This window comes from Lissotriton helveticus, chromosome 6, assembly GCF_964261635.1.
Source record: "Lissotriton helveticus chromosome 6, aLisHel1.1, whole genome shotgun sequence".
Lineage (NCBI taxonomy): Eukaryota > Metazoa > Chordata > Amphibia > Caudata > Salamandridae > Lissotriton > Lissotriton helveticus.
In genome coordinates, this window is record NC_136067.1 from 884,843,468 (window position 1) to 884,870,908 (window position 27,441).

Genomic DNA, 27,441 nt, shown 5'->3' on the forward strand with positions numbered 1-27,441 from the left:
GAGACTATGCTTCAACGCCCCTCCGTAGTGCAATAGATTAAAACAAGCATGGGCGACTATTTAACCACAAACAACACCCTGGACATATCCTTGACGACTTTATGGGAGGCGATGAAGGCGTTGATCCGAGGGGTCTTCATTGGCATAGCAGCGGCCGACAATAGAGCTAGATGGGAGAAACGAGATCGCCTGATGAGTGAGGTCACTGTATTGGAGTGTATCCACCAGAGCACTGGTGCTCCTAGAGTCTGAAAAATCCTAAAGGCTGCCCGGGCACAACTAGCGAGGTTGGATGTCAACCGAGTATGCGGCTCTGCACCTCATGCATTTTATGTAGTTGGGGATCGTTGTGGGTGACTTCTCGCAAACCGCCTTCGAGCGCAAAGACAAGCTCATAGAGTGGCAGCCGTACAAGATCCCAGAGGGGGAGAGTGTAGCGTGGATGCTGAAATTGTGGAGGCCTTCAGACACTTACACGAAAAGCTGTACTCGGCCCAAGCCCTGCCCGTGACTGAAACGACTCGATACCTCCATGACCTGTCCACAGCCAAACTGCTGCCATCTCAGGTGGCCGACCTAGAGGACCCCATCTGATTGGAGGAGGTCATATCAGCGATTGCTCGCCTGAAACTCAACAAATCGCCCGGTCCTGACAGGTTCACTTCTGGTTTTTATAAAAGGTTTTGTGGGAAGTTGGCCCCGCTTTTAGTGCATGTTTTTAATTCGGTTGGGTCGCCCTCCGCCTCTTCCTTCCCATCCTCCATGTTAGAGGCCTTAATAACCGTGATTCCTAAGCCAGGAAAGGATACCCGTCTCTGCGGTTCCTACCGCCCCATATCTCTACTCAATGTGGACCTAAAGATTTTTACCGGCATTTTAACGGCCAGACTTTCTCGTCATCCCCCCGGTCTGATAGATCCGGAAAAATTGGGCTTGGTTCCTGGGCGACAGTGCTCCGATAATACCTAACAGCTCTTCCACTTGATAGACCGCTTGGAGTGCTTCCCGGCGGAACGCATAATCCTCTCGGTCAACGGCAAAAAGGTTTTGACAGGGTCCACTGGCCATACCTCCGAGCGACGCTGGTCCATTTTGGCCTTCCGGCCACTTTATTGATTTGATCTTTCAGAGTTATGTGAATCCCACAGCTACAGTATGGGTGAATGGTGTGGCGTCAGCAGCCTTCCCTGTACGCAGGGAAACCAGGCAGAGGTGCCTGCTGTTGCCGCTCCTCTTCGCCCATTATATGGAGCCCCTGGCTCAAAGAGTCTGTGATGACCCAACCATTCAAGGAGTGTGCTTCGGGAACTTGGAGCAAAAACTCTGTCCGTATGGCGATGATGTGGTGGCGACCATGGAGCACCCTCTGGACTCTCTGCCGGCATTTTTAGACAAACTGGGTCGGTTTGCGCTCGTCTCGGGCTTTCACATTAATATGCATAAGTCGCAAGCCCTGAACTTATCGCTAGAGCCCGAGACTTTGGAACTTCTACACCGTACTTTTCAGATCCAATGGGTTCATGACGTTATCATCTATCTAGGCCTCCGAGTGGCTCCCACCATCTCTGCCACTAGGCAGTCGATTTACACCAAACTATTGAAACAAGTTTGAGATTCCCTCTGCAAATGGAGACCTCATTCCCTGTCGCGGCTAGGCCAGATTGCAGTGGTGAAGATGGTGCTGCTCTTCCGGATTCTCTACCCATTTCACAACCTTCCGCAAATGCCCCCCTCTGGAGTGCTACGTGCCTTGCTGCGGGACATAGAGCGCTTTATCTGGCGGGATCGGAGGGATCGGATGCGTTGCAATCTCACATACAGAGACCCGGTCAATGGGGGGCTGGGTGTACTGGCGAGCAGCTCAGATGAGGGCACTGGTTGAGTGGTCATGCCCTGAATCCGGGAAATACTGGCTATTTATGGATAGGTCCCCGGCAGCCCAACCACTGTAGGGGGTTCCTTTCCTCTCCTGCAAGGGGCGGCCTTGCAATTTGTACCTCTCCGAGGTAACTCGCACCATAATGTTAGCTTGGGATAGAACTGCGACCACCAGGGGGCTCACGACATTCCCATCTCCCATTATGCCCATCGTACAGAACCCAGATTTTTCACCCGGTCTAGACTATAGGGAATTTCACTGACAGAAGCTACCCGCTCCATAGAACATTTCTTTGACCTTTCCGGACTGCGCCCTTTCGTCGAGTTCCGTACTGATCACAGACTTCCCGAAACTGAGCACCTCCAGTATCTACAGATCCGACATTGGGGGCTACACAGGAAGGTGTGAGAGGTGTGGGAGGGTGCAGGACGACTGCTCACACCGTTTGAGAAATGGTTAATTATGAGACACAGCTACACGCTTAACGTCAGACCTGTATAAATCCACTCGAAACATCTCTGATACCGGGAAATCCCCCGGCCAACTGTGTTGGGAAGGGGAGCTGGGTTGAGACCTCTCGCCGAAAGAATGGAAGGATATTTACTACCGAGCCTGCCGCATGGCCCGCAATATTTCATCTATTGAAACAGCCACTAAGTTAGCCACCTATTGGTATTTAACCCCAGTACGGCTCCATAGGAGTAACCATTCACCTAGTCCGCTATGCTGGCGAGCCTGCGGCTCTCCAGGCACTCTCACACAATTACTTAGGGACTGTCCGATCCTGGGGACATATTGGCAACAGGACCTAGATGAGGTCGACTCCCACTTTGATACTCAGGTCTCGAGATTCCCGGTGTACATCCTCCTTGGTCTACCCAATGCCATCACCTTCCTGCTTCCTTCTAGGAGGCAAACAAATAGCACTCATCCTACGAGCGACGGTCCATAATGTCTTAACACATTGGGGTTCCAAGACAGTCCCTACATGACTAGGCTGGCTTCATAAACTATGGTCCATCCTAGAGATGGAAAAGATCTGTCTCTCTTTAACCAACCCGGAGCTTCCTTTCACGATTTGTGGGCACCCCTCCTTACACTCTTGACATCCGAATTTACGGAGCTCAACTGTCATAAATATCTCAGACTGTTAAGATTGGCGGATCCTCCACCAACGCCTGCCTCTATTACACCCGCTACTTAGTGAACTATAAGACCTTATCAGTTGACCAAAATATTTCCCTTTTTTACCAGGTCAACATTTTGAGGGGGAAGAGGTGGGTGGTGGGGAGTGGGGTTCTGTTTTCCTTTTTGGTATTGTTCATGCCTGACGTATACGATAGTGACGTGCCGGGTTGCAACCCGATGATTGTGGAGCACAATGGCTCATTCGTTCTTTTTGTGGATAAAACCAATAAAAGAAATTCAAACCAAAAAAGAACATATGTGTTAGACCTGGCATCTTTTAGCATTGTTTCCCCTTTTTTTTGCTTATGCCCCCCTGTGTTTGACTGGGCGCTGAACTTAATTTTTGCTGGTTTAAGGACTGGGCACTTTTTCACTGCTGACCGGTGCTAAAGTGCATGTGCTCTGTGCCTAACATGTAATGGCGTTAGATTTCTCCATTATTGCCATATTTGATTCACTGATAAGTCCCTAGTACACTGCACTACATGTGTCCAGGGCATATAAATCAAAAGCTACTAGTGGGCCTGCAGCACTGATTGTGCCACCTACATAACTAGCCCTTCAAACATGTCTCGGGCCTGCCACTACACAGCCTGCGGGTGCAGTTTTACCCTGCCATTTTGACCTGGCATGTTCAACAACTTTCCAGGCCAAACCTTCCCTTTTATTTCATATAAGGCATCCCCAAGGTAGTCTATAGGTAGTACCATAGGCAGGGTGCAGTGTAGTTAAAAGGTAGGACATGTACGTTTGAGTTTTACATGTTCTAGCAGTGAAAAACTGCTAAATTCATTTTCACTATAGCAAGGCCTATCTCTCCGATACATTTAGCATTGGAGCTGCCTTGTAACACTTTACAAGAGTAACTTCCAATTGGGAGCAGTTAGAAAACTTGAGTTCAGTGCCTCTGGACTGACAATTTTAAAACACATCTTTTTGTGTAGTTGGTTTTCAAATTGCAGGTTTGTAAAGACCACATTTATAAACCTGCCATTTTCTTACATTAACAATTCTGTGCCTCTGCCTGTCCCTAGAATACACTTCTGGGTCAGGGTGCCAGCTGGAATTTGTGTATTCCCTCTAGACAGAGAGCTGTGCCTTGCATATTCTGATGACTCATCACCAGGCTGATGGGTCTTCCTGAGATAGAGTGGCAGGAGGAACTGGCAATTGCACCTGAATTGGGCTGCGTGTGTCCCCACAACAAGAGCTGCATACCCCCTCTAGTGTTGCTGGAGTCAAGGCCAGAACGGGCAGGGTCTTGTGCACTACAAAGACCTTTCTTTGAAGTTTCCCTACTTCAAAGGCTAAAATGAGTATAAGTACTAGACCTCTGACACCATATCCTCAGAACACTTCTGGACTGAAGACATTCCGCCAGGAAGAAAAGCTGTTGTGCTGCCAAGCGGGACTGCCTCTTTTCTGCTTGCTTTGCTGTGTTGGCCTGCTGCTTCTGGCCTGTGAGTTAGAGGACTGAACATTGGTCTCCTGCATTTCTAAAGATTCTCTAGGGACTTGTTGGGTTTGCCGCATGTTGGAAGTCTCAGGAATGTCAAAGACTTCACCTGTATATTGCTACCAGTAACTGGGCTCCTCTGCTGTGATTCCTGCTTTGCCAAGTGGTACCAAATCCAGTCCTTGGCCCTTGGAAGTGAGTGTTTGTGCGGCAACCTAAGAAACCAATGCATCATCGCTGCCTGCTGCAAAGTGGTGGTCCCCGCTTGCAGAGTGTGTGATGCAGCAGGCAGCGAAGATGCATTGGTTTCTTAGGTTCACTTATAGATCGGTGGTTTCAGGCCCACAAGATAGCTTTGCAACTGCACAGGATTCCTGAGAGGTTTGCAGAAGCATTTCACAGTGGATGGGAGGGACACCTTACTGGCCCTAGTGGAAGAGGACAAGACAAAGTACACTGTCATGGACTAGGCCCTAATCAGGAGATACAGGCAAAAGTTTAGGTTAATTGTGAAACTTGGTCCTCAGACATGGGTAGAGTGTGTTGATTCTTTCTGCAGTGCACTGAATGGTTGGGTGAAGGGCAGTGAGGTAACAGATTATCAGGGGCGGTACATTTTGATTGAACAAGAGTACATGCTTAGACTTTGCTTTCCAGAGCTGTGTCAGCACTTGATTGACAGTAGGCTTTCTGACCCCAGGAAGCTTGCCAAGGAGGCGGACCACTGGAGCAGCACCAGGATACACAACAAGTAGTATGTGGGCTCCTTATTCAAAGGTGGGCAGGGTCCCCAAAAGATGTAGGGGGGACAAAAATAACAGTATAAAAGTAAGGAATTCTCTAAAGGGCCCCAAACTAGTTACCAGGGTAAAGATTCCCAACCCTCTGATAAGAAGAAGAAATAGTCCCCTACATGAAAGCCTGAAGGGAAGGGACCCCTGAAATGTTTTGAGTGTAATCTAGAAGGGTACTCCAAGTGTTCCAAGTGGAACAACGCTCCATTGGTAGACAGTAAATTTGGAATGTCTTGTGTAGCACTTGGGGGAGTTGTTCCCGCTTAGTGGTGGGGGGCCAGCCGAGATTACCCTTGTGTCCCTTAATGATAGGGAGATGGTCCAGAGATCTCTAATGTTTGACAGCACTAGAAAGTACAGGCAGCGGGTGACCATCAATGGGAAGAGGGTGGAGGCTCTGAGAGACACAGGGGCCAGCATGACGACTGGTGTCACATGGAATAGGACACGTTACAACGCAAACTTTTACAGTACATGCCTTTACAACACGGTTTTTACATCACAACACCCACTACAACGCATACCATTACAACACATAATACTTTTAGGGCAACAGTAGTGTAGGTGTTGGATAGTGTAGGGGTAAAAAATACAATTCCCACTCCAGTGAGTGCAACAGTAGGGTAAGTGTTGGATAGTGTAGGGGTAAAAATTACTATTCCCACTCCAGTGAGTGCAACAGTATGGTAAGTGTTGGATAGTGTAGGGGTAAAAATTACTATTTCCCATTACTTACCTTATGATGCATTGTAGTGGCATGCGTTATAGTGGCTTGCGTTGTAATGGTATGCGTTGTAGTGGCATGCGTTGTAATGGCTGCCTTGTAGTGGCATGCGATGTAAAGGATGGTGCGTTGCAATGACTGTGTTGTAAAGGTTGTTTCCCGTCACATGGTGTCTTTAGAGCAGGTAGTCCCTAATTTGGTACATCAAGTAATTGCTGCAGACCACAGTGAGCGCCAATGTTTGGTGGCTCAGGTCCCTTTGAATGGGGGTCTGAGGTTGCTTGAGGGTAGTTGTGAGTCCATCCATGCCTGAGGATTGTCTGCTGGGCAATGACCTGGACCATATCGCCTGGAAGGAGGTGGTGTTCAGATCACACTTGGAGATGTTGGGGTTGCTTGAGTGGGAATGACTTCCCACCCGGTCCATGGCGCCATGTGAGGGTGGTCAAAAGGACCTGGAGACTGAAACAGTGGCCCAGGTCTCTGCCAAAAATAGGAAGAGCAAGGAGCACGGGAAACCCACTTCTGAAATACCCACAGTCCAGAAGGAGGCTGAACCTGAAGTGGATACCCTGAAACCTACAGGGGGAGATGTGGCCGGAATGGGGACCTTGCCTGAGCTGTCCTGGGCAGCAGGACAGAGTTCCCTCCAGGAAGGAGTTCTGTACTGTGCAGAAAGAGTGCTTTACTCTTGTGGGCCTTTGGAAACAGGCAAAGGCACAGACAGCTGGTCACACTTCTGAAACTCACCTGATTTGCTGGGAGAATGATTTTCTGTAGTGTGAGCCTAGTATTGCTGAGCCTGAGGCAGCCGGTGTGCTGGTGGTACCCTAGCGCTACAGAACCTTCCTCATGGTTTTGGTCATGATATGCCACTGACAGGTCTTTTGGGATAGGACAATACTTTTAACAGGCTTGTCACACACTTTTACTGGCCTCTAATACGTTCTGCAGATCTTGTCCTACCAGCCAGGTAAGTGGTAAGACAGGGGGGAGATGTAAGGCTCCAGTACAACCTCTTCTTGTCGTGAGCCCCCCTTTCGAGTGGGTGGGCATTGACATTGTGGGGCCTCTGGATGCCAAGACATGGGCAATAGGTTCATTCTAGTCTTGGTGGACCATGCCACCCGGTACCTGGAAGCTATCCCTCTGTGGACTGTGACTGCACCCACTGTGCCAGGGCACTATTGGGGATATTTACTAACATGGGTTTCCCCAAGGAGGTGATATCTGACTGCAGTACCAACTTAATTTCCATGTTCATAAAGGCCATGTGGAAGGCATGTGAAGTATCCTGCAAGTTCTCCACCCCTTACCACCTTGAAACCTATGAGCTGGTTGAAAGGTTCAACTGCACCCTTAAAGGCATGATTATGGGTCTCTCTGAAGCCATGAGATACAAATGAGATGTCCTCTTGCCATGTCCTTTAATTCCCTACAGGGAGGTACCAGAAAAAGGGGTTGGCTTCAGCCCTTTTGAACTTCTGTACGGACATCCTGTGAGAGGACCTCTCAGTTTAGGTAAGGAGAGCTGGGAGCAAGCTCCAAGGAAGGACCCTCATCCTTGACAAGTCTGGATTTGAGGGAAATTGTACTTAAGTACTCCAGTCTGGATCTTTCAATTATCAACCTGCAGGAGTATCTCACCCTCTTTATGTTCTGTCACCTCCTTTTCGCCTTAGCCTGGGTCTTTGTTACCATCCTTCAGCTAATTCAAGGGGTGAGTTAATCTTCAAGGAGATAATCAAGGATTGGCCTTGTCGTCCTCACAGACACAATATTCAGTCCATGACTTGTCCTTATTTTGCATCTCTTTCATGTGATGAGAATGCACTGATTACTTGGAATGACTTTTACATTGTTCACACTATGTGAGATCATATTTGTGTTGTTATAACTTTCTTACAAGTTATGTTTTGACTTTTCCAGACTTACCATTGTTTTTTGCAAAAAGGGAACTAGTCTTTTATAACTAGCTACGTATCTTATAGCAAACTGGTACCTGAGCACCCCACCAGTGACCTTGCCATCGGTCGTCCACAACCCAAGTGTGCCAGTTCTTGCTGTTCTTGCTGTTTCTGCTTCAGCTTTACTAGAGTTGCAGTGTCTCTTTATTGTTCCTCACACCAACCACGTTGTGACAGAAGTTTCACCTCTGCTTACGTGGGAAAAGTGTCTGGGGTAGTGCAACTTAAAGAGCTACCCCTGTTGTGAAGGGTGTCTACTCTCCAGAGTCTATCTTCAACAAATCGACGTGTGTGAGAAACCCTTTCGCCCTGATTGTGGGCTAAGTTTTGTCCCAAGTATCTCTCAGGAGGCTTTACTCATTTTGGTGTTTGCCACAAGCTCTTTTCTCTGCAAGCTTCTTATTGCCAGCAAGGAATTATGGGGCATTTTATCAACGGCTAGCGATAATTATCACTGGCCGTGCTTAGCGTTAATTTGGTAGTACGTTATTAACAACGCGTTACTCCAAGGCAATAGAAGTTCCAGAGATAGTGAGGTTATCACCGTTTTGCAGGGAACATCGCCAATGTTAGGGATAGGTAAGTCTGCATTTTAGCAGGCGTTAGTTTTTGGAGAAAACAGCAGTTTTCTCCAAAAATTAACGTGTGCTAAAATGCTGAGGCAGCCTTGTAAATGTGCTTTGAACAAGGTTGTCCATCTGGGGTATGCCCAGTGATGCCCACTTTGCATCTCATTAGAGATGCAAAGGGAGGCGTTAAGAAAAAGGGTGCTAACATGCGATTAAGCATTTTAGCACCCTCTTGTTAATAGGGTGATAGTTTTATCTCTGCTTTTTTGGCTTTTTAAGCCAAAAAAGCAGAGATAAAGCCCTTGTAAATATGCCCCTTAGAGCCTAGCTGTGGTTTAAGAGCAATGTGTGGGACAGTTGTGCAGATTTCACTACCAGATACAAGCAGGTGCTAAGTGTGTGAAATTAACTTTGATTGTTTTTCTTTCAGTCATCTACAAGTATCTTCACTGACAGTTTGACCATTGCGGGGCAGTTTAATAAGAGTCACGTGTCATGTACAGCACGTGCAGCCTTACCTGAATCCATGGATCTCCGGAGATGTTCTTTGATGTTCGTTGTGTTTTGCTGCTCCTGGACACCGCATGCCCAGACGTGCCATGAGCTATCTGGCTCACCGTCAATTGAGTGTCGCCATGTTTTGGTTGTCTGCCTCTGTTATCCCTTCAATATGACAACAACTTTAGCTTCGCGAGTGCGTAGTTTATTTCCATGTGAAAGAATCTACTCTACTTTTGTCCCACATGTGAAGTGCTTATCTTGCTCTGCTTGTTTTGGTTATTTCTGCTTTCCTGCTGCACTAGAAGACTGTTGGCTCGACGCACAGAGGTCACAGGACACTGTCTGGAGTTCAGTGGTGAGTATCAGCTTGTTCTTGATCTTCTTTTCGGGTGCCATCTGGTGACAGTGTCCAAATTGACTGGTTGCCGTTATGCAAGGAGTTCTTCTCACACTGATCTTTGGTGTGAGTTTGTCTGCTGTATTCTAAAAATGTGCGCACGATCCTGTCTAAGGTCGGAAGCTCCATTTCTCCAATGTACTGTGTCTGGAGCTACAGTGTCTGGGGCAGTTTATAAGTGCATACTTTGTGGAAGTTATTCTAGTTCGTTTGCTGCAAATGGTTTTCACTTGTGCACCTATATGTCATGCTTACTATTTACAGTATTTTCCTGTTTTTACGATTTGGCATGTTTACAATTTGTTCTCTTATGCAAGAGTGTTTTCTTTGTCTTGTTGAACTCAGTTGAGAGGTCGTTCACCGGCGTGATATCACAGTTTACGCTTTCATACATTTGGGTATCCATGTGATTTTGTGGGTGGCATTCACATTTATCCCTTACATGATGGTTGGCTTAAGGGGTTGGTTCACTTTCACGCTAGGAATGGGTTTCAGTCCCATGTCCTCTCTGTATGTTTCACGCTATGAATGGATGTTAGTGCCATGTCCTCACTATACGTGTCACGCTACAAATGGGTTTTAGTCCCATGTTCTCACTGTATGTGTCACGCAACGAATGGGTTTTAGTCCCATGTCCTCACTGTACGTGTCAAGCTACAAATGGGTTTTAGTCCCATGTCGTCACTGTATGTGTCACGCTCCGAATGGATTTTAGTCCCATGTCCTCATTGTACGTTCCATTTGCTCTCAATATATTTGCCTTCTTGGGCTACTTATGGTTCCCACTCTCTTTCAAGGGCTCTATGCATAGGTGTTAGTCCTTTTTGCATTAGTTAACCTATTGTTAGGGACAGCTTATGGGTTCAGAACCATACACAATAGTTAACAATATCTAACCTCCCTTTCGCCTTAGTGTAGGTCAGGGGTTTCAGTCCCATGTTCTCTTACTTGTGTTGTATGGGTTTTAGTCCCATTACTTCACTGCACAATATGTGACCTGTTGTCTTTACAAGGGCTATCATTTCATGGGTTTTAGTCCCGTTCATAATAGCTTCTGACCCCTTTTCCTTGTAGTAGGGGTTGGTCATGGGTTTTAGTCCTCCCATTCTCACATACATTGGGTACATCTTTACCCTTACATAGGGTTTGTTTCATGGGTTTCAGTCCTACTTGTGTTATTTATATTATATTGTCAATTTTGCAATGTAATGTTATGCTCATATCAAATTACTTTGTCAATATGGTAATATGCCTTGGATAAGGGGCCTTTATTGTATTTTCCTCTCATCTTCCCTGTTTCTTTTACGTGATCAGTTTTCCTCGTCATCTGTGAATTCTGGACTTTATCCTTGCTGTAGGTCTTTCTTCGTCCTCTGTCTTTCTCTTAACGTAGTGCGTTTTCATTTGTTCTTCCTTCTGTTTGAGGTTAGTCTTCCTTCTCCACTGTGTGTGTGTCTGGTTGTAGTCCAGTGTTTTGTTGTGTTGTGCTATGCCTTGCTTTCTCACTTGCCTGCCTGGCCAGTAGGTGTGTTTGAGGGGTAGTCATTGGTGCTTTCATGTTTTGTCTTTTCTTTGTTGTTTTCTTTCACTGGGTTTTCCTCCACTTTTCTGCTGTTGTTTATAGAGGGGAGGATGGGTTGTATTTATCTGTTATTTTGCATCTGTCATTTCCTCTTTCTGTATTCCTCTTTTTCTTTCCTCATTTATTGTTCTCCCTTTTCAGTTTACCATCTTAATTGCTTTTGTTATATAAGAAAGGGGAATATGTAGTATCCTAGTATCCTGTTCATGTTAATGTTATGCCATTTCACCACCTGCTCAGCCAGTGGAATGTTGCAGTGATGATGCGCTTAGGAATGTTGGGAGTCTGTGAGTCACAGTTGAGATTGGGCTGAGCAGCATGCTGGCTGCTCCTGGTGACGCTCATCTACATATCTTGTAACCTACTACAATAAATCATCCTGAACTACATCAACCTGCTTGGACTTTGTTACTACACATCCTTGAGTTTATATATAGATGCTTATAATTCTTTTCCTTTCTTTAAGGTAAATATAATTGTCCCAGACAACTTATCCTGATGAAAACCCCACAGATTGATTATTATGTAGTTTGAAATGTTGATGACACTCATTTCACCATCTCATTTAAAAATATACCATGACAAGTGAATGTTCACATAATAGTAGGATTTGGAAAACCTAATGCGATCCAGCGAACGCAACAACATTTGTTTTATTTATTTATATGTTTACTTACCTCTAATCGGCCGTAATCCGTAGTTTACTACCCCCCGCCCCGAGTCAGCGCCCAGCAGCACTCCCGCCAAAGGCCTCTACTGTTCACGCCTCCGTATCACCGACGACAGCGCTCCACGCTGAAATCGACGCCGCTGCTTGCACCTTGGTTCGAGGGCCCCGCTCGTAAAGTTACACGATGCACCGCCCTCATCCCGCACCACAGCCATGGCCTACCGACGCCGGTGCTTTTAACTCCGTGTCCTGTAGGCACCGCAGAGGGCACTGCTGCAACACGACCCTGGTCTCACTAACGACTCTGCTGACACCACCACCGAGCTGTTACTCGCACCGCGACTTGTGCACACTTCACTCTGCATCGCTGCGCTTCATGCGGCCACCTTGGTACCCCCGATGACACCACTCCATGCCAAAATCGACACTGCTGCTTGCACAGTGGTTCGAGGGCCACACTCCTAAAGTTACACAACGCACCACCCTCATCCCGCACCGCAGCCTTGGCCTACGGACGCCGGTGCCATCGACTCCAGTTCGTCAGCAGACGACAGAGCTTCAGAAATGATGATGCCACTGTCTGCGCTGTGACCTCCCAGCACCGTGACGAGCACGGCATCACTTCGTACCATGATCCTGGTCTCACAGACAAAGCCATCTGATGCCGCCACCGGGCCATTACACGCACCATGACCTGAGAGCATCGCACGCCCCACCGCTGCACTTCACACCGCAGACCCGACGCCTGCCGATGCCAGCGCTCCTCACTTCAACCGCGAGGAGTTCGATCTGCAACGTATGTGACTTCGAGAGCCCGACGCCTTCTGGACCGACCTCCGGAACTGATGCCTGCTGATGCCGTGCTTTTGGAAGCTCAATGAGAGGTCGCCTTCGCCCTGCATTTCTTAAGGTACTGTTTTGCGGGTCTTCCCGACACCTTAGCTGGCCTGCGATGCACCGGTCAGCCAGAACTGTTTGGATTTGTTTGTTCACGACCCCTTGAAAGCCCCAGAGGGAGCTATTGACTTCAAGGAACTGTTTTTCAAGGGTATTTTGATAACTGAAGATTTCTAAGTACTGTATTGTGTTTTTTAAATCATTTTTGGTCTTGTCTTAAGTATATAAAAATATTGGATATTTTCTAAACTGGTGTGGTGTCCTTTTGTAGTGCTTACACTGTATTACTGTTGGTTATGTTCAAAATCTTTACACACTGCCTCTAAGATAAGCCTGACTGCTTGTGCCAAGCTTCCAAGGGGGTGACCAGGGGTTATTTTAGGAGTGTAAATCCCTTATCCTGACTAGGAAGAAGGGTCCCTACTTGGACAAATGTACCTACCTCTGCCAACTAGAGACCCACATTTCTAATAGGCTCAGGACAAGAATGCTGCTATTGAGCAGTGCACAGACAACTCAAAAGGCAAGCCGAAACAGCATGCTTCCACACTAGAAAACACCGTAGAGTTTGTGGTGTATGAATCATTCATTCACTCATTCACAGACTCACAGTTTCTAGAAAGAAAACTGGGTTGTATAGATGGTCAAACAATTGAGCTACTCACCCTCGTGAATCAGTTATGACCCTCGTAAGAAGCTGCCAACACTGCAGGTTAGATCTCTCAGGAAAAAAAACCTTCCCATTTCTCTTGTGCGCAGTGCTCTGTGATGTCACACACCAAGATCCTTAAATAACAACACTTCCTCGTAAACGCGAGCAAAATCAAGTTTTAAACTATGAAAATAAATACGGAAGTGTATTTGATACGGACAACCTGAGGTCACTATTTCAAGGAACGTACACAACAGGAGATGTGCCCCAGTGTGATGTTTCACGTTCTCTCTCCTAGACATACCACACATTCCCTGCCTCAGAGAACATGCACTGGGCAAGGTTGGTAAATGCATACCTCAAGCCCTGGCCGTGGTGCTGCACCCACCACTGTCACATGCACAGGGAATGCCTGGATGTAGAAACAAGGAGGCACTGCAGCTGCAGCCCTGCGTGCCATTTCTCGCTCCCGAGGCAAAATGCCGTGGGAGGGAACATTTCAAAGGAGGTGGGACATGCACCCACCTTTAGCCATTTGTGTGCTTTCATTAAAGAAAGACACATGCAAAAGCCAATCCAATGCATGGTTTGAGTTCGACCCACACAGAGTAGAGTCAAGAAGTCTCGCAGAGCAGAGAGCAGCAGTAACACCCTTTACTGACACTGATGTAACTTCAAAGACTTGTTATGTTTCTTTCACAGTCTCACCATATCACAACTGAAGCATTTTCAATGTTATATACAACGAAGCCATAGTTGTTGCGTATTTATCTTATGCAACTAACAAGCATTGACAAGTCCACTAGTCCAGGCTTGTCATATCTGTAATGTTACTTGCGTTATATATCTGGATGCATTGACAGTAGCAACAAAATACTAGTGCGGCACACTATGCCAAGAACACATTTTTAGCTTGTGTGTTTTTAAGCCATGACCTTAATTGAATGGCCACGCATCCTTGAGAGACCCCAGCGTTTATTTCATCCCACGTAAACCCCTGGCCATATACATGCTATTATTTAGTGTCTTTGTCAGCGAGTTGGTTCCCTTTCTGTTCCGCACAGTCTGAAACTAATTGAAGCATATTTCAAACCACTGGTTTCTAAATATGTTATAACAATAATGATGACATGCTTTATTGTTTGGTGGCCCTCTAAATGCCAAGTCAATGGCACTGATATTGTCAACAGCAGAATGTCTAAAAGTTGACTTGGCCTGTCGGGATTAAAGCTTGTAGCAGTTTTGAGCTTTTGGCCCTAATACTTTTCAAGTCTGCTAGAGACAGCTGTATTTTTTATTGTTATGCTACCAAAGTAGAGAGGAAATGAGTCGGCATCAAACATCACAAGCAGAATCATAATGGTGAGAGTGGAATAGCCGGCCTAAAATCAAATTAGAAGAAAACACATTTAATCTGTTAGCAACTCTACCTTTAGGGTATTATATAGCATAGTTATTTTGGAAGACTTTCCTTCTCATAACTGTTCTTAAAGATTTGCTACATTTTATTTGGTTCATGAGGGCATGGAATCGTTCCATAGAGCGGAGTATGGAGGAAGAGGCTTATGTCCTATCTTTGTTTTTCTTGGCTTGGGTATCTCCAGTACCATTAGCCTAGAGCTACACATGATGGGAGTATTCACAGTGAAGACATTTTCATTTTTAATCTAGGATTTTTTTCACAATCTCCACTTCCATTAAGTGTTCAAAAAAATCCCAACTGGGCTTCATGGTACATGCTCAACCGGGAAGTCGGGGATGTAAGCTTGTTGCCAAGATTTGGAGGGTGTTTTTTTGTTCTTTAATGTATTTTGTCACTCAACGTGCAGCTGTTCGTTTGTCTATTTTAGCTATTGTCCCAAACCTCTCAAAATATACTTTAAATAGGGGGCATGTTTCATTGTGTCCAACATGGTTACTCTGTTGCTTAATTGAGCGACATGACTGCTTGCCAAAATGTACAAATATATATATATATATATATATATATACACATATATATATATATAGAGAGAGAGATATATATATATAGACATATATATATTATTAATTACATAGGCGAAACCAATTATTTATACCAATGCTTGTTTTGATTATAATATTTGACACCATGTCGGGTTTATATCAACGAACATTAGCACCAGTGCCACAATGTAATATAATGGTAAATGCTTCAAATTAAACTTACTAACTTACACCATTCCATGACACACATAATTTGAGTCAACCTCCAAACCTAGCTTAAAGATTTCACTGGGACGCCTTCGGAACAGACCTGCCGCCTGTGAGGATAGTTGTTGTTGTGGGAACAGAGCCCATACCTCGCGGCACCCGCTTCGCGGGTCCCGCAGCGATAATCACCGCTTGACACCTGGGAGCAGCTGAGGGCGGAGGCAAGGACAGAGGGGCTGCGAGCACTTGAACCGGGACTCGCTTTCCCAGGAGTCCCGGTATCAGCGCCTGCTCCACCTGGCGTGCTCTCCCCATCTGCCTCGCCCAACTGGACTCCACCCTGTTAAACAGGCCCTTTATAATAAAGTGACTTCCACCGCGGCGCGGTAGCGCGCGGGAGCGCCCGGGGCTAAGCCCGGGCAAAGGGCGGGCCCTCTAAGGCCCTCATAGGCCGGATAAGGCCGGGCTGGGTCTACTCTCTTTAGCTATTTTCCGGTCATCTATAGCTGTTTGTTATGCCTACCCCGGCCATGGATGGTACCCCTATGAAGGCGGGGGGAGCTAAAAATGGGACTTTAGATAACTATTTCCCACGGGCTGCGGGAGGTGGGGAGAGGGAAAGCATTCTGACCAAGCTCAGGGCGGAGCGTAGACGTTCCATTGAAAACTTGAAAAATAGGCCCCTTGGAGATAACTGTTTACCACTTACCGGGGAGCAATCTTCATTGGACGATGTCCCACTTCTTCTGAGGGATTGTACCAATAACCCTACTGAATCAACTACTAATGTTACCCCCCCTATCAGCCAAAGTTGTGTGACTGTTGATCTAATTACCCAGCCTCCACCTGCCATAAAAGGTAGGAAAGCTAAACCTAAGCCAATTCCTGTACACGGGGTACATGGCCCCCCACCTAACAAACGTAGGAGAAAGTCGAGGGGTGGTCAGGGAAAAACTAAAACAAAAATTCCTCACACTGAGTTTGGAAGAACTCTAAAATCCCCCCCAACTATTGAGAGGTTATCGGAAAATGTACATATTATACTGCCCGAAAAGACCACTACAACACCTGACTCAGCGGACGCCATGGTAAATAATGTCTCCAATGTTCCGCTCTCTGTTGTCCCGTTAGGAAATTTGGAATTTTTGCTTAGGTCTCTGTTATTGCCGATTAGTGAGAGTATCAAAAAGGTTGAGATTAGACTCACTATCCTGAAAGCCACGATAAGTAGCATGAAATCCTCGGCTAGCCAGCAGGGTAGATCTCTTGAGACTAATCCTCCCTCTATTGTCACCCCCAATTGCCCTAATACGCCAGGTAGCCTGGTGACCACTGTTGCTCTTCCCCCTCAACCTCTTATGGCTAATTTAGCCCCAGTCCAATCACGGAAACCTAATATCCCACCCGTGCCAGTAGGTCCAGCACCCTCTAAGCCAATTATTGGCAGTACTGTTCCCCCTCCCCTAGTGAAGCCTGCTGCTAGACCCCGTAGACCCAATCTCCCTCCAGAGGCTAATGATCTTATGGTAATTATGGCCGGTGTTCCTCCACTTGAGGTGGGCGAAGGCGAGAACTTTTGCTCACTGAAAAGTAAGGTCATCAAGTGGTTAAATTGGAACCGACCGCTCCCGACCTATCTTAACAACGAAATCATTATGGTGAGAAGGGTACCTTGGGTGGGTAAGACAACCAAATCCATAATAGGGGACCGCATTATGGTGAGTTTTCGAGATGCGGGGACTGTTACCCATATATGTCATGGGAAGAACAGATCTCTCGAATCAACAGTTCAGACTCTACAAGTGTCCTTCTTTTTCCCCCCAACCCCTATGCATCCCGCTCAAGCCCACGACAACTGGACGAGGGTCGCCCGGAGGGGTAGAAACCATGACTTTAAGGCTCGGCCAGCTTTTCAACCCCCGGCGACACCCTTCCATAACTTTAATCAATTTAGCTGTCTGAATGGACTCGAGGGGGTTGATTGACATATGGTTAGATATTCCAATACTAGGGGAAAGGAATGCCCAGATGTTGTAACAATAGAGGACTCAATATTGGGTTCTGGTCAGCAAAATCCGTCGGCACTGCAAACTTTACCTAGTAGGGTTAGGGGGACTGAGGCAAATGAGATTATGGCTATAGCCACTGAACCTACAATGGGAGGAAATGGGTCTGTACCTGGCCAGGTGGAGACTGTGGAACGAATTGGGCTCAATGAGGGAACAAAGTATGCTCACGATGAAATTAGAGCCATATCCTGGAATATAGCAGGCTTGGCAGCCAAATTTAACAACAAGGAGTGGCGCGCCTATATTAGCAAATTTCAAATAATTAGCCTTCAGGAGACATGGGCCCTAGAAAACAGTAATTTCCACATCCAGGGGTACAAATGCTTTTTTGTCCCGGCACAAAAAACGAGATCGGGAAGAGCCATGGGTGGACTATCGATATACGTGGACTTAAACCTTCCGGGCAGCTGGTCCATCACGGACTGGAACTCACTTGCTATACAAGCAGTACGGTTTAAAGGAAAGGGGTTAAGACTAACTGTTTTTAACATCTATAATAACGGGGCAGGGGGAGGCCATACCCCATTTTTAGGAGAATTAGATGATAGATTGGGTCAGGAAATTTGGGCTAGGAAAGCCGGAAAGGCACCTGCCCTACTTGTCATGGGAGACTTCAATTGTCACCTATGCCCGGCATTGGTACCAATAGATGCAGAGTGGTCTCATTGCTCCGTAGCGAAAGGGCCACATTTTTCACACACACTGGAGGGTCTAGCTTTTAGCAAACTCCTTCTCAATTATGATCTAGTGCACACTATTAATTTGATGGCTGTGCAGAGGGATGGTAGTCTACCACCAACATTTAAGGGCAGAGGATGCTCCTCTTTTATTGACTATATTTTAGTTTCTAGATCTCTTATAAATAGAGTTATTAGCGTAGGGATAGAATGGAGCACTTTTAGTGATCACAATCCCCTTGTATTGGGGTTGCTGTATCCGGTAGGTTTAAGAAGCAGATACCAAGGCTCAATTACAGAGAAGGTAACAGACCAGGGAAGAAGATTAAGATGGTCCAAAATAGACGGGGGAACCTTCTATAAATCCTTGATGGACTCTGGAAAACCCGCCATGGATGACTGCTTAGATATGGGTGTACAAGATCCGCGGTTGCTTGAAGCATTCGGCCAGATTGCTGACCTTATAGATGGTCTATTAAAAACTAGCGCTCCCATAAGGAACCAAGGTAACCCACGCTGGTTTGATAGAGATTGTTCAAAGGCTTTGAGGGAGCTTAAAAGCAGCCTTAAAAACAAACCTAGGGACACCCTGCAAATTGCTGTGTGTAGGAATAAGTATAGGAGGGAGACCAAGAGGATGAAACTAGCTCTACAGGGAGAAGCGTGGGCAGACCTAAGAGAAGCAGGGGAGAACAGGGATATGTCCGGGTTCTGGAGAATTATTAATCAACCAACCTTCCAGGAAAATAATGTCCCGGAGATAGGATTAAACATCCTACCAGAACAATGGGTCTCCCACTATAAGGGGCTGTACAATCATGAGCCAGGCCCAACTGAAGGGTATGCAGGGACCCCACACGAAGGCACCACAGTAGTGTTTTCCATTAAGGAGATCACTGCTGGAATAGAGGGCTTAACAAAAAACAAAGCTCCTGGTCCAGACGGGATCCCCCCTGATCTCTTTCTGAGTTGTGTAGAACTGTGGGCCTCCATAATGACTAGGGTCCTAAATACTGCTATCATTTGTGGTTTACCACCGTCCTGGTCAAAGGCTATAATCGTCCCTAATTTTAAGAAGGGTAATAGGGACGACCCCAGTGTTATCGCCCTATTTCTCTAATTGATGTGTCTGCCAAACTCCTGGGAAGGGCGATCCTCAATAGATTGTCCGAGTGGGCCGAGGAAAATAACATCTTTTCGGACACTCAGTATGGATTCAGAACGGGGAGGTCCACCAGTGACCAATGCCTGAACCTCTATATGCTGACTGCCAAATACACCATGGCCAGCAACGAAGCCATCTATATGGGGTTCATGGACTTGGCAGCGGCATTCGACCATGTAAATAGGGTGAAACTCTGGGTTATGATGTCTCTTATGGGGATTGAGGTTGACCTAATTAACATTCTAAGGGAACTCCACAGTGATACCTCTGCAAAAGTCAGATTTAACAGAGAGGGTGGGCTGACCGACTCATTTCCCTGTAAGAGCGGGGTACGGCAAGGCTGTATTCTAGCCCCATTTTTATTCTCACTCTATATAAATAATCTGGAGCAGTTTTTGTTAAATCTAAAAAAAGATTGTCCAAGGGTGGGGTTGCGTCATATCCCCGTACTGCTTTATGCAGATGACGCGGTCCTGCTCGCACGTACGCCTAGGAGCCTACAGACTTTGATTGACGGATTTGTTAAGTTCATGGGCTCTTTAGATCTTTTTGTTAATCTGGGCAAATCTTATGTGCTGTTGGCTGGCAATAAACCATGTACCAAATTTACGTACACGATAGGAAACCATAAAATAGAAGAGGTCAAAACATTCTCCTATCTAGGTGTAACCTTTGACGGGTATTTACAATTTAACTCCCTGGTTGAAGAGCGCTGCTGTAAAATGATCACTACGAATGGTGCTATTGCAAGTTATGGTAGAAGGGTAGGTAGATGGAGCCCTGAACAGGTGATGAACCTGTATAGCTCCATATGCTGCTCCAAAGTGATCTATGGGGCAGAGGTATGGGGCTTTGTTAACACTGGGAAAATACAGAGGGAAGAAAATAAATACTTAAGAACTATTTTGAGAGTACCCCCAAGCACCGCTGGCTCCATAGTACATAGAGAATTGGGGAGGCCTTACCTAGAATACCTGGTAAAACTTAGACCAATAGTGGCCTGGTTAAAAATTTGGGTCAACCCCGAGGCGTCTCTGAGCAGGGAAATTCTAAAAGATTGCTTAGAACGAGATAAATGTATGCGAATCCCCTGGCTTAACTATGTAAAGAGTACCCTAGAGTCACTTGGCTACAGGAACCTCTTCACTGACCCGGCAGCAATTGTACCACAGCATAAAGCGATTGTAAAAAAAGTTTTTCTAGATCAAAAAGCACTTCAGAGAGCTGACGCTGAAGGGCCCAAAAAGACTGTAAGGGCTCATAACCTGGTTAAGAGTACGGAGGGAATGGAGCCATACTTGTACCTTATGCATAACGTCCAGGATAGATTCCTGATGTGCCGTTTCAGACTAAATCTACTTCCGTACCTATTGGCATCACCAGCAGGGTTTTTAACTACAATCGAGCAGAAGGGAACCTGCGGCTGCGACAACAGTTCTCCGCAGGATTCCCTTCACTTTGTGCTCCTGTGCCCTTTTTATTCAATGCCCAGGCGTAGATTTTTAGTGAAAATCCTGAAACTAGCCAAACTGAAACATGCTAGAGAGGCCTTAACCTATTTACAGAAAGCATCGGATCCTCTAACATTGTGCTGCATAATGAATTTTATTAAAGTGGCGGTCCGATTAAGGGCAACCAGAGGAGAGGAATGATTCTTAAAATCTGCTATTAATCTCTCTTTTTTTTTAAATTATTAAATTCCTTTTCCCTTTTGTCATATGTAAATAATTATACTATTAGGATTCTGATAATGGTTTAATGGAATTTTATATATATATGTATATGTATGTGCTTTTATGGTGATTTTTAATCATCGAATAAAGAATCCTTGAATTGAATTGAATTGAATTGATTTCACTGAAAGCGTGTATTCTTCACCTCTGAAATATACTTTTAAAAAAATCTCTTAACCCAATCCAGTGCCTGCCAAACTTTGCTCCTTTAATCTAGATATTCAGACTAAGTACAACAAATATAAATATCCTTTCAAGTTTCACTCATGCCATTTGCTTTGACATAAATGTGGACAATGAGGGCAAGTCAGCATTCTTACATGCAGATACACATCCTTGTGATTATTAGGCAAGGGAAGGTGTATGGACATTTTTCTAAACTTTTATCCCGCTGAGATCTGATAAATTAGCATGTGCTTGAGCATCATATAAAAGATACCTGAGAGTGAACTTTCATTTCAATAGAATCATAAAATATATTTATAATTTATTTCTGTACATAATACTATAACTTACAACATATGTTGCCTGTGATGGGTTGCTTTAACATTATCTTGCCATAATCTATTTGTACTACCTGAAAATGAAAACCAAATACAATCGTTGGAACTTACAAAAATAGATTCGCATTTGTGTTTTTTCCAACTAAATAAATACACTTACCTCTTCAAAATTTCCATTAATTGCATTGTCAAGAACACACTGACAGTGGGTTTTGTACATCATGATAAGTGTGTCCACCTGTTGGAATAGAAAACTTAAAGTAAATAAATTATCTACAGTTCCTTCAATTAAGCATTTTAGTTGAAACGTAAATAGTTTCTGCCTTATTGTTTAGCTATGAATTCAAATGTCTCCCCTATATTTGATTACATCGCACATTTTTTGAACTTAGACATGAACAAAGAATTGCTTTAAGAACTCAGTTTTACTTATCTAATGCGGCAAAATACAGTTTCTCCACATTGAAGTTTTAGTTTTACAAATACTATCTGCATATGTTATTCTTTTATTTATTACACAGAAATTAGAAGCACAAACTCAATGGGAGCATAGAACTGTTAGGAATTTTGCAGTCATGTTCTGACATTCAGATTTTTAGACCTGGTCTCCCCTGACCATTCTGTCTTCTGAACTCCTGTTTGGACTATCATTTGCTGGCATAGGACTGTAAGGGTTTTGACACTGTCATTCAGTGCTAAAGCACTGTGCTTGTCATATACATACTAATGATTAGTGTATACTTGTTTGGCTGATTTGAGTTAGCTTTAAGTCCCTTGTCAAGGGGTAAAACAAATGCTCCACTGTGGGGCTCTATCACTGGTTGTGCTATCTAGTGATGTAGCTCTTGAAATGTGCCACAGGTTTGCCATGACGGGGCCTGTGTGTGCAGGTTACTGTTATTCAGATTGGTATTTAAAAAGCTACTTGCTAAGGTTAGTCATGTCTCTCGCTATATCAGAGTTCTCCCTGGGGACAGAGTGCAGTGTCAGGCAGAGAATCCATCGGGAGGAAGGAGTGAGCAGTGTTAGGTGGCCCATGAGGGATGCACTGTGAAGTATTTGTGCCTACAGGGGTGCCAGAGCCCTTCCTCCATCGGGCACAATGACCTTCAGTTAGGGTGCCTAGGGACCTAGGAAACTGTGGGATGACAAAGGTCAGTCCAACTTAAAAGTGCCACTAACAGGGTTGTTTGCCAAAAGATGATCCTGTGTTCTGTCTTGACGAATGCCATAGACTCTTGTAAGCCAAGAGACAGAAACATGTTGATGTTCTACGGTGAGGATGGGTTATTGGTTCCCCTAGTCTCCAACCTGCTTTTTAATGCCAAGTGATATCTCTTTCATATTAAAAGATAATTTTGATGTTTCACATTGTTTTTTATTTATTCACATCACAGGTTCAATAGTTAGAAGTGCCTCTTTTACTATAAAGTGCAGACCTGCTCTTCATCAAACTTGGATTTTGAAGAGCAAGGGGAGTACTATGATGAAGCATGCCACTTGGTGGTGTGTGAGGACATTCTGTCGCAATATATTGTGTGTCCATAAATAGGCTTGAGATGGAAAATCATTCATAGAGGATTAAATAAACATTTAGGGCCTGATTAAGGGTTTGGTGGGTGGGTTACTCCATCCCAAACATGACAAACATCACGTCTGCCCTATTATAAGTTCCATCATGTTCCATTGGATATAATGGAACTCAAAAATAGGGTGGACAGGACATCCGCCATGTTTGCGATGGAGTACCCTGTCTGCCAAACTCGTAATCAGGCCCCTATTCTGGTGACTTTTTCTAGTGCTTGAATCGTGGTTCTGTGTGCCTGTCTGCCAGTCTGCAATACACAGCTGGGTGCTGGGGGAACAGCTACATCTGCGCTTCCCTGACAAGAGGACAAGAAGACAAGATGAACTATTGAGGCAGGAGGGACTGCAACTGGATTATCCGGAGACTGTGGTGGCCTGTGGCTTGCCGTACTCTTGGAAGGGGACTATCACAAGGTGGATTTTGCCTAGATGTTGCTGGCCTGCAACTAATTGCCACCTGTTGTGACCCAGGTCCCTAAGCACTCTTAAAGGGTTGGTTGACTGGCCCCCTGTCCATGAGATCCTAGGGACAGAAAAGAGCTAGCCATTTCCACAGGATTGCAAGAGCTGCGTAGGATGCAGCGGAACTGAGAGAAAGTGATCGATGGTTGGGACAAGGGCCATCCCAACATGTACAGTATTCATACTGTGCCGAGGAGTGTGCTCGTAGTGCTCAGCGGCCCACCTGGTGGTGCTGTAGTGTGAGAATTTCAAGGAGTGTGAGGGAAGTCTGCTGAGCCAGAGGGACCCGAGTTTACAACTGTAAACCTGTGCTAGCTTGCACACCATAGCATGTGGTGTCTGAGGGGTGTTGGGGGAAGATTCCCAAGTCTGTGAGACCCAAGCTGGCAGCCTAGACTGTCTCCGACCTCCAGAGCAGGAGGAAGATATAACTGACATTGCAGCCTCAGTCTGTGGTCAACGGCTCCCGCATCCGGAACCAACGCCACAATGTACTCGGTTGTGAGAATACTGTGACTGGACCCGAGGGGACTTGTTGTGCCCTATGTGCACACACGGCTGATTCAATAGAAATGCCCTGCCAAGCACGCTCACCTGTCTGCAAGATCGTCATTTTAATATTTCTAATGTATTTTAGTATATACTTCATCTGAGATTTAGCAAATATGAAATTAAAATACTAATACGAGGTATGGAATTGCTATGAGTTATTTATCAGGAGCCACCAAGCCTTAAAATATATATTTTATCAGTTTTAATTCTTTTAGGTGAAAAGTAAAATTCCAAAATACATCATAATTCTTTGTACTCAACCTTATCAATTAAGTATGTGGTGTTAAGAATCATGCCATCTTTAAGAATGCTTTACGTATCTTGGGAAAGTGCTCGAATTGTAGACTGAACAAGCACTACAAATCCCCAATTAAAAGAATTTCGGGAAAATCTTGGTAATAACTTAGTAGTGCTTTTCTGATCGGCTCAGTGATTTTTCTCCAATTGTTAGTTTGTAGGATTCTGCTATTACGAGCACACATCTAAGGGTCTGCTGTAGTTCCTGTACTTTTAATTTGTTATTGTAAATATACGATGTATTTCAGAGAAACCTTGCATCAATTAAGCTGTTGCCTTCATCATTAAAAAAATATGGCTCAATGTCTTCTTTTCTTTCCATGTAACTCACACTCTTTTCTCTACCATTCTATTTATTTTCCTCCTTTCCTCTTTCCATTAAGTTGGACAACATAGTCAGGATGTCATCTCACTAACTCAGTATTCAAAAGGATTTTCATAAAATGATCAATTGAACGCAATGCCTCATGTAAAAGCCCCCTGGTGCAATACACACTGAAATGCACTCAACCATTACATGGATCACAATGGGGCTTGTACGAAGTGGCCAACTGGCAGCAGAAGTCCACCACATACATTCAAGAAGGTTGTCAGGATCACAGTAATACCAGGAAGTGAAGCAGCCGAAACGGACGGGATGGACTTTGCAAAATGCTGGTGTGAGGATGTTTATGGGCATATAGGGGATGTACATTTTGACAATATAGAACAACTCCAGACATCCTTCACCTATGTAATGCCACAAGGCTTTAGTTTTGGACTTCCAATGGCATACCCCTGCCCTATGTATGAGCATATATCAGTTGGTGCTTCCTAAAGAGCTGTCTCTATAGGTCTCGGAGAGGTGTGAACTGTTGCCTATTCCCATTGCTTCTTTTGCCTGCAAATAAATATCACCTGTCCTTTTCACTTAATATGTGTATGATGGCATCTGGGACTTATACACCTGCACCAGGATTATGTCTTTATAGTTAGCAACACACATGAATGTTGAAGGTTTTGATTGTCAATCACCATCACTGTCTATGCTGCCATTAGTGTCATGTTTTACCCTTAATGGCTCCCTTGTCATTGTGGGTCTCTGGACCTTCCCTTCCTGTTAGGAACTAACCGCTCTCCTTAACATCATTCCCGATCATGTAAATGCTCTCTCTGTCATTGAAAGCCCAGTGGTCAAGATGAATCAGAGTTTCTTTTGTATTTGTATGCAAAGGGAAAGCACAGGCATTTGCACTGGAGAAGTCTTTTGACCAGGATGTACCAGCTGTTAGAGAACATGACCCTATGACCACTCCTAACCTTGAGGGACTAGGTGATTTGGCTAAACAAATTGCTGCAGCCAGTGTTCCTATGATGACCTACCTCTACTGGGCATGCAGAAAGTACTCATCCATTAAAGATTTTCAGAGGGATGTTGCAATCCAAGAAAAGGGTGAGCACCCAAGGTTATCTCAAAGACAGTCAGCCCATGGACTCTGGGGGCACTAAGAGTTTTTTTAGAACATTACAATGTTGAGTGCTCCATTGAAGACAATGGAGTGCTTCGGGCTTCTAATGGCTGGTAGAAGCTCAGAACATCAAGACGTCAATGTCTGTTCAATGCTGTTGCTGCGAACAAAAAGGCCACACGGAGCCCAAAGGGATTTCAATCCCCTCAGGCTCCGTGAGGCCCTTGTTTTACAAAATATAACATTCTGCCCTCTAGGGGCAGTATGTTCTAATAGCCTTAGAGCCCTCCGTAGTGGGTTCTACTGACTAGTAAATGCCCGCTCCCTTGTTAAAGGCCTGAGCCAAATGCTGAAGCAGGCCTTTAATGGCCGGTAGAGCCAGCTTTGGTGAACTCTAAGCCTATAGTGGAATACCACTGTTGCAGAGGGTTTCTCTTTGACATTAGCAGCTCCCTGATACCCACAACAGGATGCCTACCTATTGTCAATTACTTCATCTGATCCCAGATGAGTGTCTACATTAAGACATATGGTTACAAAGCCAGTCTAAATTCACTCAGGAAACCAGATTAAGGGTTTCCTGAAACACCGCCAGTGATGAGGGCACATTTTGAAAACTTGCCAAAGAACATTGACTTCTTTTATTTTTTTTTAGATTCTAGATGCCACTGTACCATAGCAGTGTCAGTGTACTTCACAGTGTAAAAGGCTGTGGAGACAGAGGTCTCTGTTACAAAGAAACAAAATGTAGGGGCTTGCAGTATCAGAGTCAACTATTAAGCAAGCATTAAACAGCTATATAAAACTTTATCAAATAAAATAAAAACCAAAAATTGTATAATCACAAAGTCTTTGGCCCTCGTAGAGAAGGTTGCCAGTGGTCAGTGATATCAATGACTGTAATGTTGTAGCACAGCAGATGGCAGGGAAGGAGAAAAGAGTGGAAAGAGTAGAGGAGAGATGGTAGAGAGATTGCAAGTGTAAACACTACCAGTAGCATGTAACCAAATGCAGGGAGTGATGGACATGTCAAGAGCAAAAGAAAGGTGGGTGTTTCCAAATGCACCCTAAATTTCTTTTGGATCTAGCCACTAATTTTGCTCAGTGCAATAAGCATTCGCTACATGAGATCTCCTAAATGTTTAAATATGATAGGATCAGACATCTTTCCAAGATCAGTAAAATGAACACCAATTTTGGTTGTACAATATTTATCAGCAAATTAGTACTCTCCAACTCACTTTCAATGAAATAACTATACAAAAACAAATTAGTGTTATTCAGATCACTATTGTTTATTTAAAATCATTGAGAGGCCCTGTACTCTGTGCTACACACATACAATAGAATAAATTAATGCTCGAGGCGGAGACGGTTTTAGTCCTATAACGTACTAATGTAGTCAGCGCTTCCATCTGTGGATAGTGTTCATGCAGTCAGATGCATGCTTAGGTAAAGTGATCTAAGTCATAGTTATTTTGGATCCCATTCGTAAAGGTA

General features: G+C 45.0%; 1 protein-coding gene across 1 annotated transcript in view; it reads right to left on the bottom strand.

Moving 5' to 3' along the window:
• The window catches only part of RFX6 (regulatory factor X6), a 424,100-nt gene that overhangs the window by 223,391 nt on the left and 173,268 nt on the right, over positions 1–27,441 (bottom strand). The window contains exon 8 of the mRNA XM_078646873.1: positions 21,756–21,833. Within this exon, the coding sequence (XP_078502999.1) occupies positions 21,756–21,833 (78 nt within the window). The remainder of the gene's footprint in view (positions 1–21,755; positions 21,834–27,441) is intronic.